Below are 20,424 nucleotides of genomic sequence, written 5' to 3'. Positions count from 1 at the left end.
CTGAAGTCATGCGGAAAAACTTCCCCACTGAGGAGAATAAAAGTAGCCTGCTAAAAAGCCCAGTCAAATACAGAGCTGCAATACTCCGAACCAAACGTGAAACAAACAAAGAATCAACAAAGCCAGTTCCAGCACCAAGGAACTCTTATCCTATGAAAAATGGAACCCCACATCCTGCCCGAGGACACTTGAACTAAGGATAAAGTATGGTGCACTAACATTCAAAACGCACTGGCCAATGAAATTGCTCTCTTCCAAAACAAGATAAAAGGCTCAACCTTTCCAAAGCAGGCACCCATCTGTGTGCTGGGTCTAAGAATTTGGAAAGACTGGTAAAGTAAATTTCACTTTACATTCCCTGGGAAAGTTTTCCCAAAGGTTTAAAAACCTTCTCTGGGAATAGTCTAAAAAGACATTCCTGTGTCACATGAAAAGATGCCTATGGAGTATCTTAAAACTGCAAAGTTAAAGAACACAAATGTAAAACATACATCAAAATACATGAAAGAGTGGGACGGCTCACACTCTTTCCAGGTTGAAAAAAAAATATCAAGTCCTTAAAATCCAGAGTTGCTGGAGGCCTCCAAGGTGAAGGGAATTAGCACTTATGAGAATTCTCCCCAACAGTCCCACCTACCTTGAATTGATATGGAAACAGCTCCTAGGGTTGTCCCTCACACAATACTAGGTTGGCCTTCTATACATCTGTCCACCAGGCTAGAGTATAGAAGTCTTAATATATACTTTTTAAGAAGATTGAGTACCATCTTCATTATACTCGAACCTGTGGTGCAGCATCATTTCTGAAACGTTTGCATGAAATAATTGCACTGCCCACAGCTTTTCCTAAGTGGCAGCTGTGATCCCGATAAATCCCAATTACCAGGAAATCAATATCTAGCCGTCTGCCATTTAAGCATCTTGGAGAAGGCAGTCTGGTTTGAGCTCAAAAGCAGCTCCGAGGTACATGCGCACAGAGAAGCCAAGAGTGGCCTGCTATCGTTTTCTCTTTTTAAAAAAAAAGAGATGAAAGCGGAGTACTCAAACAGAAGTAGCTAGCACAAAAAGGGTATCCACATGGCACAGCAAGATCTTACATTACATCAGTCAGAAAGTCTAAATACTGTACTCCACAATGGCTTGAGCTAGCGCTAGACTGACCGCTACAGGTTCATTGTAGGGAGCAATAACCAAGCTTGAACCATTTGTAGGGAGCAATAACCCAGCTCGAAGCAGAGTCCCTTTAGAAAAGACATGTAGAGGGAATACAAGGAAGATGAGAAAAAGGTATAGAATATAAAACATTGATGACACAACTTCAGAGACATATGGGCACCTTTTTGTACACTCCGGACTAAAAAGACCAGTAGTAACTGGATGGGGAGAAGGGGCAATTGCACTACAGCCAGCACAGTGCCTGTGGCGTCCCGGGCTGTTGCAGCCCCAATTGTCTGAAGCCACTTCCCTAGGAAAGGGGGCGGGACCAAGTTACCCAATGGTGAGACTCACAACAGATCCGGAAATAATTTCTCTAAGTATAGTTAGTGCAGAGCTGGCCGACTCACAGCTCATTTATATTAACAAATAGCCAAGTTCATCCATTTTCATGAATCGATATTGAGCCGGGAGTAAGTCATGGCCTGTTGTTTCTGTGCACCTTCTACCACTGTTGCTGTGCAATGAGACACAGATGGGTAGAAAATTGCTAGTAAGAAGTGGCAAGTGCCATGTGGGAGTACAAAAGATTTAGTCTTAAAAAAAAAATACATTTCTCATATTGCACTTCTTGCAGGAATCCATCCTCCGAGCACAGCGCTGGAACTGGTGACCAATCCTGTGCTGCTCAGTGTAGTCAAGACCAAATCTTTGCCCCAAGCCCTTTACCATCTCTGTACATTTTAAAGATAACTCATTTCTCTATAGGTTTGCAGCCAACCATGTCCTATTAGGACCCACACTAACTCACACTCGAACCCTATCCTGGCCCTATGCATCTAATCCATCTGTGTGTGGGATCATTCCTCGCAGCCCTAACTCAAATCCTATGTCCTACCCTAATCATATCCAACGCTGGTCACTGGGACAGATTTTCCAGGATCTGACGTCCAGCCAAAAAATGCATCCCCGGATGCAGTAAATCCATGTGCACCCTTTAATGTAGTCGATAAATTTGTGTTGCTCAAGTCGGGATTCGAATTCCGTTCATCAAAACCAAAGTTGCCAAAGTCACCCACTAGACCGACTTGTGAATATGCACGTTAGATGATGTATAATTTACAGCTTTGTGCGTTTGAAAAAATCGCTTGGAACATTATAGAAAACGCTCTTCTTTCCTGGGTTATTTTACAATGAATGTATTAATCAAAGGAAAAAGGGCAGGGAGGGTTTGAGAAAATCTCCCGAGTCCTCTCCCCCCCCTCACCCCCCATCTACCCCTTAACTTCCAACCACCCCCACCCCGCCAAAACCCCACTGGTGGGATCCAGTTTATCATTTCCATCACCCTAGCCTAATGGGTACTTTATGCAGTCTATAGTATATTTTGTTCTAATGGGACCAGGAGGAGAATACTGAAAAGGCATATTAACATTGCTGGCCAACAGATCAAGGTTAAGAGAACGCGAATACACTACACGAATACTTTACAGAGAGTTAATATTACAAAGAAACAATTGTATTTAAATCTTAATATATGGGATCTCGTCCTCGCTTTTTAAAATTGGGTTATTCTCTCTACCAACATTGCGCGTTTGCTTAAATTGCCATCCATTATTTCCTTTGAATGCATTTTATAGGGTCTGTTAAGATTAATAAAAAAAAATTGTTTTTTTTAAATCTAAACTGGATTTTATTTTATGTAATTATTAAATAAACATTCGTGACAAGCTCGCTTTACTCAGCCACGATGATATATGGAGGGCGTCCCTACCGGATGTGCACTGGGCATAATGAAACTCTACTTCACTATTGTCACTTAAAGGATAATCAGGCCTTCGCTCCTCAGCGCCTCCTTATTCAGAGGATGCCCTGCGATATTGGTCACATGGCAACCTAAAAATCAACCCCAATGAAAAGCTTCAGGCGCCTGAACTGCTCATTCTTTTAAAGAAATGAGTGTTGCAGGTTACCATTACTACCATTGAGGTTGCCATGCTCCGGCAGCAACAAACAGTTCGCTTTAAGGATGCCCTCTTTCCATGAAGGTCCCAAAAATCCGTTTGGTCAAACAATAAAGTCAGCAAACGAAATGTCACCGCACGCTGTACAGAGCGCACATTCAAGTTCTCCATAAATGACAGGAGGCTGTCAGTATACGATACACTTTCACGCGGATTACACCGTTCCTCCCTTCCCTCTGTCTTTCTGTCACGGTTCCGAACCATTCTTTACCTTCAATGCCTCTAATCCCATGAGTCGTGATTTGCGATCCTGGTCCTTAATGATGATAAAGGGCCGGCCATACTCGTCGAAGGCGAGGGTACCCATGGAAGACATGGTGTCGGCTGCAGGACCAGCACGAGAGAGGCCAAAACGCAGCTAGCGACCAATTCCCAACCGCCGCTCCCAGAAGCCCCAGCCAGCGCAGCCGCAGTGAAAACTAGAGGTAGGACTTCATCGTACAAGAGCACGCCTGATACTAAATGTCAGAGTCTCGGCCTGCTCCCCGCCCAGCAGTGGTAATACTAAAAAGCATCCATCTTGGAAGGGAAGTGTGTTTACTACAAAATGCCTAATCGCGCCTGACTATCTGGGCGAAGGGCGGCAATTACAACCATTTTAGAGAAAACATAATCGTATAGCATTTATTACTAGGATAATGTATACTTACAAACTAAACATACTAAAACAGTTTAATCGTTCAATGTATTAATGTTCTACAAATGGTTATATTTGTTCATTATGATTACTTCACTCCTATAATACCGGCCGCTAAATCGTTTGGTTACAGTTCTAGTGGGCATCATTGGGCGGCTCTCTCTTCCTAGTTAGGGCAGGGCAGAATGGCACTGCCCTATATTGCTCCTCCAATAGAACATTCCCAACCAATTACGTATTTTGCCTGCCCATAACATGGCCTCCAGTACACACCGACCAGGTGGTAAGTAAGGCTTTCAATGAGATCATTCAGCGAGTGGGGCTTGATATGCATGTATCATCTCTTTTCATTTTATAGTGACTGAGAAAGACAGTGCATTAATATAGAAAGATAGGATTCACACGTTTTCAATCTTTTATGGATGATAATCAAGACAGTACATGAATTTAACAAGATGCTATTTAGGTTTTCTTTCCGACAAAACGTCTTAGTTATTTGTGGTTTGTGCATGCCACAGAAATAGGAAGAATGGTCGGCCTTGGTTCTTGGCACGTGCTACTCTCGGCTCCTGTATCTACCGGATTGCCTCTCAAGAACAACTGAACAAAGATCGTTTGAGCTAATGTTTTCTGTTTATTGAAATTACTTGAGTTAATGAACATTTTGTTATATCATCACTTTAACAGTTTAATATTTCCTTGTTGAAAGTTACACATCGGCTGTCCTCTTACTGTTTATTATCTGACCATTTTGTCCATACAAGGGCACAGCGTGTTCGTTCGTATCTGTCATTCTGGTCTACACCACTTGGCTGCCATTTCGGAATGGAGCTGTATGAAAGAGGACTTTGCGATTAAAGTTCCGCTATTACTTGATAGGAAAAGTAATATGTTTAAATTGTTTAACCGGTGCACAGAATGTGAACACACTTTAAATAATTTACAATGTGCACTTGGGCCATTTGGTTTTTGCATGTGTATAATACACTGATTACTTAGTAGCATTTCCTTTATATGCTTGGATTAAAACAAAATCTAATTTCTCGTAGTGTAGCACATTGCTCTGGCCCAAACCACCACTATAGGCTACCGCCTACTATTGACTCAATATGCACTCATGAATATAAATTGAGGCAGGCTTCAGTAATCACCAAGCTAACAATACGTGAAAGGCAACTATACACAGTGCTGGAAATGGCAAAAAATACTGTGTGGCACCCCTCCCCCCTTCTTGTGGGTAAGTGTGTGTGGGGGGGTGGGGCTGTAAGGGGCGTGGCGCCAGCCGTGTCCCACACACCCTATCTCTTCATGGATCCCAAGCCTGGTATTTGTATTTGTATTTAGTTTATTTATAAAGCGCAACCAGGCCCAGGGGCATATGGGCGCGTACGTTTTTTGATCATGTTACATAAGAGTACAGTTACATTAGCAAGCAGTAGGCAACAGTTACAATAGATGCGGTTACAAATAAATACATACATTGGTATTACAGGTTTTGTGTGTTCGGGGGCCGGCCGTCAGCCGTTACACAGGCATACATACACACGCGCCCATGCATACACAGAACACACGCCGGAGACGTGTGATGGCTCCGGTCTCCGGCGCGAACTGCCGGGCACCGCCTTTATTGCTAAAACGCGCATGCGCGAACTCCGTGGAGGCTCGCGCATGCGTCCCTTGTGTACTCAGTACACAACATCCCTCCTTTTCCCCCAGAAACAAACAATTAACAATTAACTGCAGAAAACAAACTGGTTCCTTCTTCGGATTTCCAACGACAGATTTCCCCGCCTATGGTGCAGGGTCCATGATAAAGTCTCGGAACCTCTGTGGAAGTCGTCGTCCTGCCCTGCTCGGGTATCGTGGTGCCGCATCACCAGGGGCCTCCGATGTCTCGGGATCTGCAGGTGGAGTGGCTTCTTCTGTCCCTGTCTCTGCCTCTTGTTCCGGGACTTGTTCCGCTGTTGTCTCGCTACCTGCGGGCTTGATGCGCTTAAAGAATGACACATTTCTGGTGACGGTTCCTCTGGCATTGGCTGTGGTGACCATTGTACCTTTCACGTGTGTTACACCCAGTGGTTGGGTCTCGTAAGTTGTCGACAACTTTCCTTCTGGTCTTCGGTTTCGTACCAACACAGTATCTCCAACTGCAATCTGTTTTTCAGGCAGTCTTCTCCGCGCTGTTTCATTATCGTTTCTCAATGACCTTTCTGACTGTACTTGGTCATTGTCGATCACTCCTGGTTGTCTCCCTTCTGATTCAGGTATGAGTCCTCTTGGTATCCTCTTGAAAAGTGCTTCCGCCGGGGCTATTCCAGTTGATCGATGTGGAGTTGTGCGATACTCCCGGAGAAATTCGAATAAATTCCGTCGGAGGTCTTCTCCTCCATTTTCGGATATGCGAAACACCTTGTTTAGTGTGCGCATTAAAAGCTCTACTTCCCCATTGGCTCTTGGCCATAGTGGGGTGACTTTTCGGTGTTTTATCCCTCTCTCTTCACAGTATCGAGCAAACGATTGCCCTTGAAAAGGTGCCCCATTGTCAGAACATAACTCGATGGGAAAACCATGGGTAGCAAATATCTTGTCCATGGCTAGGGTGGTGTGGTCGCTGGCCTTGGACTCGACCAGTTCCACCTCTGGATATCAGGACCACTGGTCAGTTACTACTAGGAAGTGTAGTCCTCTTCCGGTAGAGCCAAAATCGGCATGTACTGTCCCCCAGGGTAAATCACTCCTTGCCATGGTCTGAATCGGTGGTCCTCTCTCCGCTGGGCTAGTGGCTTGGCACGGGATGCATGCCCTCACAAAATCTTCCACCCTCTTTTCCAATTCGGGGAACCAGACTTTGAGTCTAAGACGTGCCTTCATTCTGGTCATCCCTTGGTGTCCGTTGTGTGCCAGCTGAAGGACCTTCGGCACGAGTGACCTGGGGATCACAATCCGGTGTCCTCTCAGCAGGAGACCATCGGCAGTTACTGACAGTTCGTGTCGTGCACTCCAGAGCAATTGCAAATCCCTTTGCGTTTCTGCATTGTTCATGAGGAGCTCCCGCCATGCTCCTGTGGCTACCGCACCTTTCACTCTCAGAAACGCTTCATCTGAGTTAGATTCGTTGGCAATTTCTTGTCTTGTCAATGCAATGGGAAGTGCGGTCTCGACGACCATGTGAATGGTGTCCACACAATTTGCAACCTCCGTAGTATCTCTGGATCGTCCTGCGCCGGGGTGACGAGACAAATAGTCCGCAGGGCTGTGCGTACCTGGGCGGTATACCAGCTTCACCCCGTACTCCATGAGGGATAGCATCCACCTTTCTATTCGAGGTGGCGGTTTGGAAGAAGCGCCTGCCAGAATGGGAATTAGGGGTTTGTGGTCCGTCACCACTACAACAGGTTTCCCCAGGATATATAATCTAAAATGTTTACAGCCCCATAGTATTGCGAGGGCTTCGCGTTCAATTTGAGAGTATCTTCTCTCTGTGTCGGTGAGTGCCTTGCTGGCGTATGCAATGGGTCGCATGGATCCCTGTTGATCCGCCTGCATGAGAACCGCCCCAAGTCCCACTGGACTGGCATCCACTATAATTTCAGACTCCCGGGCTGGGTTGAAATATGCCATGGTATCCTGTTCAGACAGAGCATCCTTGATGGCCGTGAATGCTCTCTGTTCCTTTCCAGTCCACGTCCATGCCACTTCATTTCTAGTGAGCGCTCTCAGGGGTTCAGAGAGGGATGCTAAATCTCGAATAAAACGCCCACAATAGTTCACCATCCCTGAAAAGCTGCAGACTTCTGCCGGGGACGTGGGTGGTGACGCCTCTCGAATGTCTTTCACCTTCTCAGGATCTGGGGATATGCCTCCCGCATGGAAGACAAATCCAAAAAACTCTAGGCTGTTCTTCAGGAATTTGCACTTTTCTTGGTGCAGCGTCAGCCCGAGGCTGTGGAGTCTGTGAAATGTGTTTTCCAGACGCTTGATGTGCTCTGCTTCAGATTTGGCAAAAACTAGGATATATCGTCTGACATGTTTATGACGCCTTTTAGTCCGGACAGAGCCCCCTGATGGCATTTTGGAAGACTTCTGCCGCAGAGGATATTCCAAAACTGAGTCTTTTATATTGGTATAGTCCTTCGTGGGTTGTAAAGGTCGTAATATATCTGGACTCTGGGTGGAGCTCCAACTGGTGGTAACCTGCTCTCAGGTCTAGTTTTGAAAAGAATTTTGCTCCCTAAAGTTCTCCAACAATGTCGTCTAGAGTGGGAGTGAGATGACGTTCTCTTTTTATAGCCAGATTAGGTAGTCTCATGTCTACGCAAATGCGTACAGCCCCAGGCTGTTTGGGCTTTGGGGCCACTACAATTGGAGAGACCCACGGGGTAGGTCCTTCCACTTTTTCAATGATGTCTCGTTCCACTAAGTCTTGCAGCTCCTTTTCCACCTGAGCCCTCAGATGAAACGGTATGCGACGATGTTTCAGCGCCGTTGGTCTGACTGACCCATCAATGTGGAGCCTTACGGGCTCAGCCTTAAGTTTCCCTATGCCTCTGAAGAGCTTCTCAAAGCGCGTCAGCAGGCTGTTCAGATCTGTATGATATACAGCATAAGTGAAATGAACAAGGTTGAGTGCTTCAGATGCCACGCAGCTTAAAAGAGAGTGCGGGCTTACGCTGGTAACAAAAAACCTCGCTTTGATGCTGTTCTGGCCATGGGTCACTGGGGCTACGAATACCCCTTGGATGGGTAGGGGAGTATCTTCACCAAAAGCGTATATTTGAGCCTTGGAGGGCGACAGGGCTGGTGGGCCTGCAAGTGCGTTGTAATGTCTGTCCGCCAGTACGCAGACTGAAGCTCCCGTGTCGATGAGGACTGGAGTGGGAATTTATCCAATGTCTACAGTACATGTGGGTCTTCGTCGAGTTCCAGGGCCATTTGCGATGCTGGAAATGAAGAATATTTCTTCATCCTCTTCTTCGGCAATGTGTAGGTCATGCACGTCCTGTTCAAGGGATGATATGCCCCTCACGGTGCGAGCGCCACCTCTATCTGCCCTCTCTGGTCCTCTGTTTGCTGCCACGGGCATGGTGGCCCTACACATTCTGGCGCAATGCCCAGGTATCCCACACCTGCCGCATGTTCGTGATTTGGCTGGGCATTCACCTCTGTGTGGGAGGTCATATCCACAGTAAGAGCACGACTGAGGGGTACCTGATGTCATGGGTCCTTCTCCCCTCTTCGGTGTCCAGCTGGCCTTCCCAGGTGTGAAACGTCTGACTGCAAGTGCCTCCTCCTCATTCTTGGGATGCGTGGCTGCGTCCATTTTCGATCCTCTGGCCCCTGCCAGTTCATACGCTCTTCCCATGTCTAGGATTTGCCGGAGAGTCAGCCCTGGTTCCCTCAGGACTTGCCTCCTGAGTTTTCCTGAGCAGCATCCTTGCAGCAATTGGTTACGGACCATTTCCTCTTCGTTGACCCACCTGCAGGAGCTTGCTAGGTGTCTCAAACGGGCACAAAACTGGTCCAGTGACTCTTCGCTCTGTTGTTTTTCCGCCCCCATGACGAACTTGTCGAAGTCAACATTCGCTAAGGGTAGGAAGTGATCCCGAAGTGCTTGTTTGACAGCGTCATATGTCGCCACTGGAATATCGAGGGAGTCATATATTTTCTGGACTTTAGTGCCTGCGGAGTACATCATGATGGCGATCTTTGCCTCGTCCTCTGTCTCCCCCGAGGCTCTGAACATCATTTCCAGTCTTTTGACCCATATGAGCCATTTTGGGCCAAGTTTCGATGGGGGCCCCGTGGTATCGAATTCAGGCATGGGAGCCAGAGTGGTGCGCACTCTGCGTGGTATTGGGGCAACGGCGCCCTCATCATCTGTTTCTTCACCCATCACAATAGGTACTCACAGTATTTTCTTGGCAAGTTGATGGGTGATCCGGCTCCCAACTGTGGCAGAGTCTTCCTGCTGGCTCTTCTGCCACTTCCTGTGTCACAGCCCTGCACCAGCTGGGCTGTGGAGTGTCCAAAAATTGTTGCAGCTGCTTGTAACGGGCAGATGGCGCACGAGCACCCAAAACGGGCCGCAACCACTGCGTGCGTTGTAGTGAACGAGCACTCAAAATGGCCGCCGGCTGTTAGAACGGGTCCGCGACTGCGGAGTTGTATTCCGTTTCACTGATGTCGTCGGAAACGGGAAGACAGCTCCGATCCCGTCCTTCGTCGCCAGTTTTGTGTGTTCGGGGGCCGGCCGTCGGCCGTTACACAGGCATACATACACACGCGCCCATGCATACACAGAACACACGCCGGAGACGTGTGATGGCTCCGGTCTCCGGCGCGAACTGCCGGGCACCGCCTTTATTGCTTAAACGTGCATGTGCGAACTCCGTGGAGGCTCGCGCATGCGTCCCTTGTGTACTCAGTACACAACAACAGGGACAAGCATATATGTTGCAATTAAGGCGATGGGCCGAAGGTGAGACAGATAGTAATATTATTTACAATATGTACAGTGGGTAGGCAATACATCTAAGCTCTAGGATGTTAAACTGTCATTGTGTCCAGGTCATGAAGCCAACATTTGGTGTTGCGTTTAAATAGGTTGAAGGAGGTTACAGACCTGATTGGAACAGGTAGTGTGTTCCATAGCTTTGAGGCTTGTACAGGGAAACTAACTCCTCCCGAGTTATGGAGTTTGAATCTTGATATAGACATAGTGTTAACTTGAGCTGTTGTTTTAAGTGGTCTTGTAGATGTGTGTGGGGTAAGTTGGTTAGAGATGTAGGATGGTGCGAGGTTAGCCCTGGCTTTGTGGGTAAGGGCAAGAGCTTTGAGGGATATTCTGTGCTCTATAGGGATATGCGACTTCTTAGGGATGTTGAGGGCTGTCCTAATGGTGTTATTTTGAGTTACTTGTAGTTTGTGAATATTTTTGCGGCTAGTGGCTAAGTAGAGGGCATTACAATAATCTACTTTGGACAAGACTAATGTTCTAGCAAGAGTAATGCAGTTGGGAGTGGAGATAAACGGCCTACATGCGGTAATAAGTTTACATGTGTAGGCGGCTGAAGACGCTACTGCATTGGTTTGTTTGGTGAAGGATAATCTGGCATCGAGGTAGATACCAAGGGTTTTAGTATTATTAGAGACAGGGATGGGGTTACCATCAATAGTGAACGATTTGAAAGCAGTATTTAGTTTTTTCAGTTTAGCGTGAGTACCAAGGATAATCAACTCAGTTTTTTCATCATTGAGACAAAGTCCATGGTGTGCCATTCATGCTTGTATTACTGTGTATATTCCATTGAGGGTTTTGCTATCAGTTTCATAGTCGCCAGAGATAGGAATGAGTACCTGGGTGTCATCCGCATAATTAGCATACGTGACACCCAGATAGTCAAGGATATCGAAAAGGCGGTTCGTAAATACATTATAGAGCGGGTGGGACACGCAAGAGCCTTGCGGGACACCACTAGGGACTGGTGAGGGTTCAGCCGAGTCAGTAGGAGAAAAGACCTTCATGGTTCTGTTAGCCAAGAAGGAGCTGATCCAGGCAGTGGCTGCGTCCGAAAAGCGAGCTGCAGATTTCAGGTGGTGGCAAAGCGTTTGGTGGTTGAGCAAGTCAAAAGCTGCTGACAGATCAAGCAATAAGAGCGGTGTGATGTATCCCGCCTCCTGCAGGATCTACCCTGGGCCAGTAACAACAAGGAGCAGGAACCAGGCTGACCCAGGTATGTATAAAAGGAACACGCTTTATTGTCTTAGTTACAGGTATAGAATAGAAGGTAGGAGAGATAAGATCATTAGCTTCTATCCTGGTTCCCTGCCCAGCTCCAAGTCCCCAACCGTCCCCCTTAGAATCCCCAAGAGCCTGAACACTCCAAGCTCCCCTAACATTCCACTCAGCTCTTTCACTGACTCAGACCTCATTCATACATGTGCAGGATACAACACATCCTTCCCCTTTTTCAATCAAAACAAAACGCACAAACTCACCACCATGCAAGGACTAACAACCACAATATTTTACTAGTGCTCCTTCCACCCTGGCCTGCCACACCAGGGTCTTGGTGCCGCCACCACCAAGCACAACCTTGCCTCAAAGGACAAACAAAACTACAAACATCGACCCTCCTAAACTAAACACCTTCCGCCAAGACTGCCACTCCTGGCCTCAGGTCTGCCACACCTGAGTACAATCCAAAAACGCCCCCAAAGAGGCTAACTAACCTGCCAAAAATAGTGTAGCCACAAATCTAGCAAACTTACACAAGGCCATCACAAAAGTCCTAAACATGCCAAACAAATTTAACATTGCTTCATCCCCTCTCCCCTACAAAGAACATGAAAAAAGGAATGAAAAATCTAGGAAAGTGACACACGATACAAAGATCACAAAAAAACACAATCACAAAATAAATCTGGCGTAAAAATGCATAGCAAAAAAACTATGTAAGATGTAAAAATAAGTATACTGCCAGATGACAAAACAGTAGTGTGTTGCAAATTACACCATTTGCAAAAACCCAATATACAGATGTAAAATTTAACACTACCAGATGAAAAGAAACCAGTAGTGTTGTGCAATTTCAAAATTTTGCAAAACCCAAAAGCTCCGACACACCACTAGGATGAAAAATCAATGGTGTGAACTGAAAATTAAATCCAGTAACCCATGCCAGTGTACAGTCCACAACTTCAATACTAAATAAACACTGGCTAAAAACTATGTGCCCTCCACTACTATTTAATACCACTTGCAAACTGGCGTGCAAAAACAACAAATATCCTCCTCCCGCATGCACCGCCTGGCATCACAGAACTAACTAGGGAAAACCCTAAACTCAACAAAAGGAAACATCTTGCCGTGCGGTTACCTACAACGCAGACAAACTAGTGTAGCCCCGATTATGTAAACATACACTACTTGAGAAAGAAAAAAAAATCTCCTTTCCCTTCCTTTTACGCACAACTGCGTTGAACTCCACAACAACCTAAAGAAAAAGAAAACGGGCCCCATGCCCTTAGGTATCCAATAATGAAACACTCTACTGTGTCCAAACTCCTTGGGGTTCCTCCTGAAGGTTTTAGTACAACTGCCAAATACACCTGGCCAAAGTGTATAAGCCTAACCCCTTTTGCATGGTGTCCAGTCATAATTTCGAAAACATAATTTCGAAAGTAAAAAAAGTCGAATCAAAAATGTCGAGAAAAAAAATGTCGAATTGTTTTTTTTTTCGATATTTTTTTTTGGCTCTAGTTTCTGTGAAAAAAATAGGTAAAAATAAAAAAAAGGGGGGTTGGGGGGGAACCCCCCCATTTCGAAAAAAAACGTCATTAAAAAAAAAATTCGACATTTTTTTTTCGACGGTTTTTTTCGACTTTTTGACTTTCGAATATTTTGTATTCGAAATTATGTCTATGAACCCTTTTGCATGCATGCAACTAAATACTCCATCATATTTCGCAATTACTCCACTACGAACGTGCATACCCACACACGTCAACAAAACAACTCGAAACAATGTGCAACACTACACACAGACTCACATGCTACTCACACACAACTGGTACTAAAATGCACTAACAATTGCAGAACCTGCTGCATTATGTGCAGACCCTTGAGTTACTTACTCCCCCAATCTCGCAAAGCTTTGTGCTAACATACGCAAACTCCACTTGACAGTCCATTCTACAACTTCAACACACATGGAAGATACACATACAAATTTGCATTTCCTAAAATGTTCATCTTCTAAAATTATGCATTACCCGGGGTGCACTTCATATTTAAACATGAAAAGATCAATGTTTCCCCAAAACACATTGTATACGTTTTACAACACTGATTAGAACATTTCTACATTTTAAAACCTCAAAACTGTGGACCATACTTCACTTCATCAAAATATGAAAATTATATTGTCCAAATACAAAACCTCTTCATAGAGCTTCTTGAAAAACATTTCATTTTTCCTGAAAATAAATACCTGCAATCTCATTAGAAACGCTGTGCAGAAATAATTTCCATTTTTTCCACATTTTACAATTTCACTCCTCAAAATCTCACGACCTCATCCATTGCACATGCACAACAAATCAAACTCACGGCATTAGTCTCCATTAATCCCCATAAACTCATGACAAAAAACGTTTGAGCAACAACTTGAAATGAGCATCTCTTCACATATAAATTCATGTCTAGTTGTTTCAAAATTGCATAATTATCTTGTATTACAAGTGCTCTTTAAACGCAGCACCTTTAGCCTAAACCATAAACCTTCAAACACATGGCTCTAAAACAAACCTCAATCCCAAAGTTGCATGTGTAATCGAGTCACTCAGTACACTCACGTTACCATGCCCAAAATTCGTTGCCATGTCTTGCTTCCACTTCTTTTTATGCCTCGTGCCAAAATGGGTTGCAAAGCTCCGTGCTCTGCATTTTTCCTGGCAAAACACGCAGAGCGCCCCGCTCTGTAAACAAACCCCAGCTGTCCTAGAATTTCCAGGAGCAGCGGTCATTAATTAAAACAACGTGCCATGTGTCCCATAGATGCCGGAGTGATGTGATTAAAATAATTGTACCTCCCAGCTTCATGCTATTTCATGAAAATACATCTCCAGCAGACGCAGCATTCGCTCATGTCTTCGTGAGCACGACGCACAAAGTAATCCATAAGAACACTTGCAGATTGCACATAAAACATCCACGATCGCACGTTTCCCAAAGCCCATATTGTTATGAAGAGTGTCCTTCCTGACACGTCATCACGCTCAATAAAGTTGCTGGGGGCTTTCTTCTAATCGGCCACTTCCTTTCACTTGCAGCTCCGGAGCTCCGAACATGGCGCAGGGGCATTATTCATGCGTTCCAGCCTAACGGTGATGCTGGAATGCAGGGGCACAACTGGGCGCGCCCAGGGACTCCGAAAATTGCCCCAAAACACGGCAAATTTAAACGTATTTTTTTTCAGTACCTTGAACTGTGGTGTAGTCCTCCACGGACTACAGGTCCCATGAGCCACTGCACAACAGGAAAGCAACGGCGCTGGATCATTGGCTGTAACATCAATGGCAAATCTGCTCCTGCCAAACTCTTTTTTTTTTTTTCAAAAGTCTTTTAAAGACTTCTCCTCCATCGGACCACAACTCCCATGAGTCAGTTCTTCTTTGTAGGAGCGCCACGGCGCTCAGCATCGTTAGCACTGCATTCACGGCTGCCCTCTTGCCAAATTTCTTGCGAGTTTGCCATTGTCTTTTAAAATTTGAATCTGAGTAGTGAGATCTATTAGGGCAGTTTCCGTGCCATGTCTAGGTCGGAAGCCGGATTGCCTTAGTCCCAAAAGATTGTTTGTTTCTAGATAAGCCTGTATTTGCAGGTAGGCTGCTCTATCTAGTATCTTTAGTAAGAAGGGTACAGTTGTTATCGGCCTATGGTTAGACAGGTTGGCTGGGTCAAGAGTGGGTCTTTTGATTAGTGGGATGACCCAGGCGTCTTTTAAGGCGTCTTTTAAGTTATCAGGCACTACTCCCGTTTTGAAGGAGGCGTTGATAAGGTTAGTAATGAATGGTGCCAGTTCATGAGCTGCTGCTTTGATAATCGGAGCAGAACAAGCGTCGCCTTGGCAATTCGATGGTTTAAGTTTCCTAATGATGTTTTCTACTTCCCAAATTGAGAGGGGTGAGAAACTAAATGGTTTAAAGGTTGGCTCAAAGGTAGGTGACTTGTTAGGAAGTGGTTTGTGATCAGGGTCAGCGAGTAACAGGTCTTTTTTCGCATTGATTTTAGATTGTAAACGGGCTATTTTATCTAGAAGTGCCTTTTGGATGTTGCTGCACCATAGTGCATCTGTGATGTGGTGATTTGCATAAAAGCAAAGCGCATTTTGGGAAAAAAAGAATGCCCACCATTTTATATTTGAAATTGTTATGTGAAAGTAATTCAATTAGATTCCCTCTGAGTGAGTAATGGAAGTTGGGCTCTGCTCTGTTCATTGGTCACCATACTCACCCTAACAAAATAATATCTGTAAATTCAGATTTTGAACACATTCTTAGAGAAAGTCCTAATTCTTTTAAAGACACAGCGGTGAAGGATCATGCTTCTCTTATGCTTTACTAACTCAAGCAGCATAACAAAACAAAACCATTTGAACACTAAAGCGAGAAAACTACATGTTCTACGAAAAACAAATCTTTAGTACATCTCTTATTGGTCCTTAAACAAACACCTGACCTTATTCCACCAATAGTCTATAATCTTATCCATAAATCTGTCCACCATCTTAAAAGCCTCCTCTTTCTTTCGCTGGTCATCCATTTGCGTTCCTTCCCATAAACGCTTAACCTTTATCGAACTTCGCCCTGACGATCATGTTCCCATTTGTTTGTTATCTCCCATGGAACCTGAAAATAAAGAACATTTTAGATCTCTGGTCTCCTGGGGTGGATAATCGTGTTGCATGACAGAAATTACATCACATAATTGCATCATAAATTATGACATCATATCATATTACATGATTAAAAGGGTGGGATAATCCTTCACCTCTGTGTCTTTAATAGAATTATGACTTTCGTTAACGAATGTGTTGAAAATCTTAAATCTATGTCAAGAACTGGAGGCACAGAATATGCTTGTTTAAAGCTTACTTACCTCCAATGTTGTTACCTTTTTGACTGGTTTGAAGTAAAAAGTCTTGAATGTGGACTTATTTGTCCAATCCGCTGCCTTCAAGATGTCCTCCAGTCGGGTGCCCACACTAAATGCCTTGGCCGTCATCGCTCCTCTGGCTGGGTGAGTGCCATAGCACGTAATGTCAATGCATGCCTGACTCATCAGCCATCTACTCCTACAGAATGAGACATAAAGGCAGGTTAAGCATATATATGTGTATATATATATATATATATTTGTTTTTAGAGTAGCATGGAAAACGCTATTTACTCGAGCTGCACTCCTCACGATCCAGTTCCAAACAAGAGGTTCCAAGTTACCTCATTACGAAGCACGAGTTGAAAAAGAAACTGCACCGGTTGTGTGCATTTAAACAGCCTTTATTAATTCATAGCAGTTTCTTTAAAAAGGAAAGTTTCCCAATAATATCATTAGCCAGACAGCCGCCTGACGCGTTTCGCCATAACCTAGTGGCTTGCTCACAGTTACTCCTCCCCCTTTGGGAGTTTGTTTTTAAACCCAGCACCACACCATAGTGATAAACATAGAAAAGGTGACTTACAACGTCAATATATGGTTGGTAGCCATGTTGGATGGGGCTATCGAGGCCAATCTTACCCATATCACAAAGAACGAAAAAAGTTAGCTTTTGAAAATAAAAGCATTATTTTCAACGTTCATAATAAAACGTGCAAGTTATTGTCATTATTTCATGATAAAAGACAAGGTAAAAAATCATCATCCTTTTCTCCGTGATTTGGGCTTTGTTTGTTACGTTTCAAAGGGCTACTATATTCCACTAGTTGCATAACCAAAGATGTTATATGGTGAAGAAATGTATTACGCATTTCTGGGGGTCATGTTTAAAGTGCATAGTGTATTTAAAAGCTATTTCCTTGTCTAAAATATACATTCCCAGACTATGGAAATGTAATATGAGTATAGAACTCCTTGTTCAACTGGAAAGGAATTTAGCAGCACTGGAACAGTTTACCATAATATTTAGTAAGCATGTGCATATATAGTGTAATGCTATGTATTGTGTCACAGTTACTTTATTAGTGCAAAATTGCAGACTATAAAGTGCTAGTGCATTGTGCATTCCAATACCAAGGAGAGCCATGGCTGGGTTCATGGATGGGTAACATTCATTTATTACAGAAATGTATGTTACCCATCCGTAAAGCAGCATAGACATGATATAAAGTGCATACTGCCTTCCTATGATCAATAATACGTATATGACCCATGCGGGAAAACCCAAGTATAGAATACAGCAACACATATTTGCAATCAATATACCCTGCTGGATGTAAAGAAACAACTAGAAAAATATTCTATACAATGCCATATATGTTATGCAACAGTTGATAAATATCCAGATATTTTCCAAATCTGTATATTGCCCATTTCAACAATTACACGTACAAATAGCCTTTGATCATAATCAACCATATATTGCAAGTTACCATAAAGGAGTGAATGGAATAAAAAAAACATCAACCAAAAATTAAAAATGTTATAAACATTAGATAAGGGAGAAACGAAAGGAAAAACCTTTACAAACAACCAAACATCAGGAATTATAATATAGGGTCCTTTGGGTTGATGATGAGGGATATTGTCTGGGCACTCTATGCAATAATTAAGTCCCCAAAAAGGTGTATAGTTCCTCATCAACATTATGGCCAACAGGGGTCTTACTCTCAAAATCGAGAATGAATTTGGTCTCTTCTTGTCAGAGTGTTTTCTCATTATCACCTCCTCTAGGGCTTGGAATGACCCTATATGTGCCAAAAAATGTAAGAGTTGCTGGGTCGCCATTGTGGAATTCAGAAAAGTGCTTGGCCATGGGATATGTACAGTCTTTATTGATGATGGCTCTGACGTGTTGTAGAATGCGTACCTTTAATTTGCATTTGGTACTTCCTACGTACCATTTAAGACACGGGCATAACAAAACATAGACCACCAGCTCAGATTCACAAGTGATTTTGCTTTTTATGTAAACCAAATGTTTCAAGATTGGATGTGTGTAACCTTTACAGTTTTTTGTATATTTGCAAATCTTACATCTGGTACATTTCATGAAGCCACTTCCGGATGTAGAAAGCCAATTAGTGCCAGCATCACTCTTTTCTACAGCCATATAGCTGTTCAGCACTAGGTCTCTAATGGAAGTACTCTTTCTAAAGGTGATATCCGGATGGTCGTTTAATAGGCTACCAATATCTTTATCTGCTTTCAGCACCTTCCAATATGTTTTAATTATCCGTCTGATAATTGGTGCGTGGCTTCCAAATGTCAAAATCAATCTGGTGGTGTTTTCATCATCTTTCTTAGTTTGGTCTGACTTTGATGGTATTATCATATTGTGTCTACTCCTTTCTCGGACTTTGAGGTATGCCCTATCAATGATCTTCTTATGGTACTGATGTTGCAGGAAGTTCTGGGCAGTCGCTTTGCTGGCTAGATCAAAATCCATTATATTGCTGCTGTTTTGCCTGATACGGATGAATTCCCCAGTAGGGTCTTAGGATGTGCACTGTTTGCGTGTAGTGGGAAATTGGCACCTGTAATTTTTGTATACAGTTCAGACTCGATTTTATTTTGTGCCACAATCTTCACTTACACGTCCAGAAATACGATTTATTCTCTGTTGTGGTGTTCAGTAAATTTCAGATACAAATTGTTGGTGTTAAGCAATTTGACAAACTCACACCACAGCTCGACCGTACCATCCCAAACAATGAATAAATCATCAATGTAGCGAAGCCACAGTTCAATTTTTTTCCATGAATTTTTCATGTGCGTCTGCCCATACTATGGTTTTCTCCCAATGTCCCATCATCAGATTCGCATATGATGGTGCGAAGGTCGTACCCATCGTGGTACCTTGGGTTTGGCGGAAGGTTTCATTGTTAAAAATGAAAATGTTATTTTCCAAGCATAGTTTGATCATTTCGAGGATCATTTGAGAATGTTGTAAATGATTTGAGAGATCGCATGTTGAGGAAACCTTGGCAGGCAAGTATCCCATCATTGTGCTTGATTGACGTGTACAGAGACACTACATCCATGGTTGCTAATAAGTAGGTGGATTCCCATGGAAGTTCATCGATTTTTAACAGAAAATCAGTAGTGTCTCTCACATATGATGGTAATGTGGATACAAATGTGCAAAGATCCTCATCCACAAATTTGGACATGGTTTCCAGTAACGACCTGCACAAGGTCACAATGGGTCTCCCTGGTGGTTTAAGGGGATTCTTATGGACTTTGGGGAGGAAGTAGATGGTAGGAATGACGGTATTCTTGGAAAATAGAAATTTCACCATTTCTTCCTCTAAGATGTCTGCTTGTTGCCACTTGGTTAGGAAGGTAAGTACTTCCCTTTCCAACTGTTTTATGGGATTATTACTGAGTCTTTCGTAACAGTTCACATCATTAAGTTGTTTGTACGCTTCAGCAATGTAGTCCGATTTATTCATTATGACTATGTTGTTACTTGCATTTTTATATATACATTTCGTTTTATTCACTTATTATCCTTATTAATTTTTGTGTCTTTTCATGAACATTATTATTTACCCTATACCACTAATATAAGGAAAGTGGAGAGAGCAACAGTCACTTTTCATTATCACTGTTATTGTAATCTTATTACCTTTTTTGACATACAACTTTTATTTTCTTCACATTTTTTACAATACAAAATGCACATCTTGTTTCGTAATAATCAGTTTATTTCTCTTACTCTTTTGGTTTACGGATCTGTGATGCTGGAAATGCATTGGAGGGACAGAGCCTCCCTGTCCTTGTTCTTTAGTTCTTTTTCATTTGTGTTCTGTATTGTTTTCTGCCCAGGAATCCATGTGGGATTCCTGGCAGTGCAGCTCTTCCTGTTTTTGGTTTGGTGTACAGAC

General features: G+C 43.6%; 2 protein-coding genes across 2 annotated transcripts in view; one reads left to right on the top strand and one right to left on the bottom strand.

Moving 5' to 3' along the window:
• CCT5 (chaperonin containing TCP1 subunit 5) overlaps window positions 1–3,712 on the bottom strand; it is a 120,208-nt gene extending 116,496 nt beyond the window's left edge. Inside the window, exon 1 of the mRNA XM_069613732.1 lies at window positions 3,391–3,712. Within this exon, the coding sequence (XP_069469833.1) occupies window positions 3,391–3,495 (105 nt within the window). The 5' untranslated portion in view covers window positions 3,496–3,712. The remainder of the gene's footprint in view (window positions 1–3,390) is intronic.
• A 308-nt stretch (window positions 3,713–4,020) lies between these two features.
• ATPSCKMT (ATP synthase c subunit lysine N-methyltransferase) overlaps window positions 4,021–20,424 on the top strand; it is a 594,428-nt gene continuing 578,024 nt past the window's right edge. Inside the window, exon 1 of the mRNA XM_069613731.1 lies at window positions 4,021–4,099. Coding sequence (XP_069469832.1) covers window positions 4,072–4,099 — 28 coding nt within the window. The 5' untranslated portion in view covers window positions 4,021–4,071. The remainder of the gene's footprint in view (window positions 4,100–20,424) is intronic.

The sequence above is a fragment of the Ambystoma mexicanum genome, chromosome 5p (assembly GCF_040938575.1).
Source record: "Ambystoma mexicanum isolate Mex_15411 chromosome 5p, UKY_AmexF1_1, whole genome shotgun sequence".
Classification (NCBI taxonomy): domain Eukaryota; kingdom Metazoa; phylum Chordata; class Amphibia; order Caudata; family Ambystomatidae; genus Ambystoma; species Ambystoma mexicanum.
This window is presented reverse-complemented; position numbering and strand designations above follow the sequence as displayed.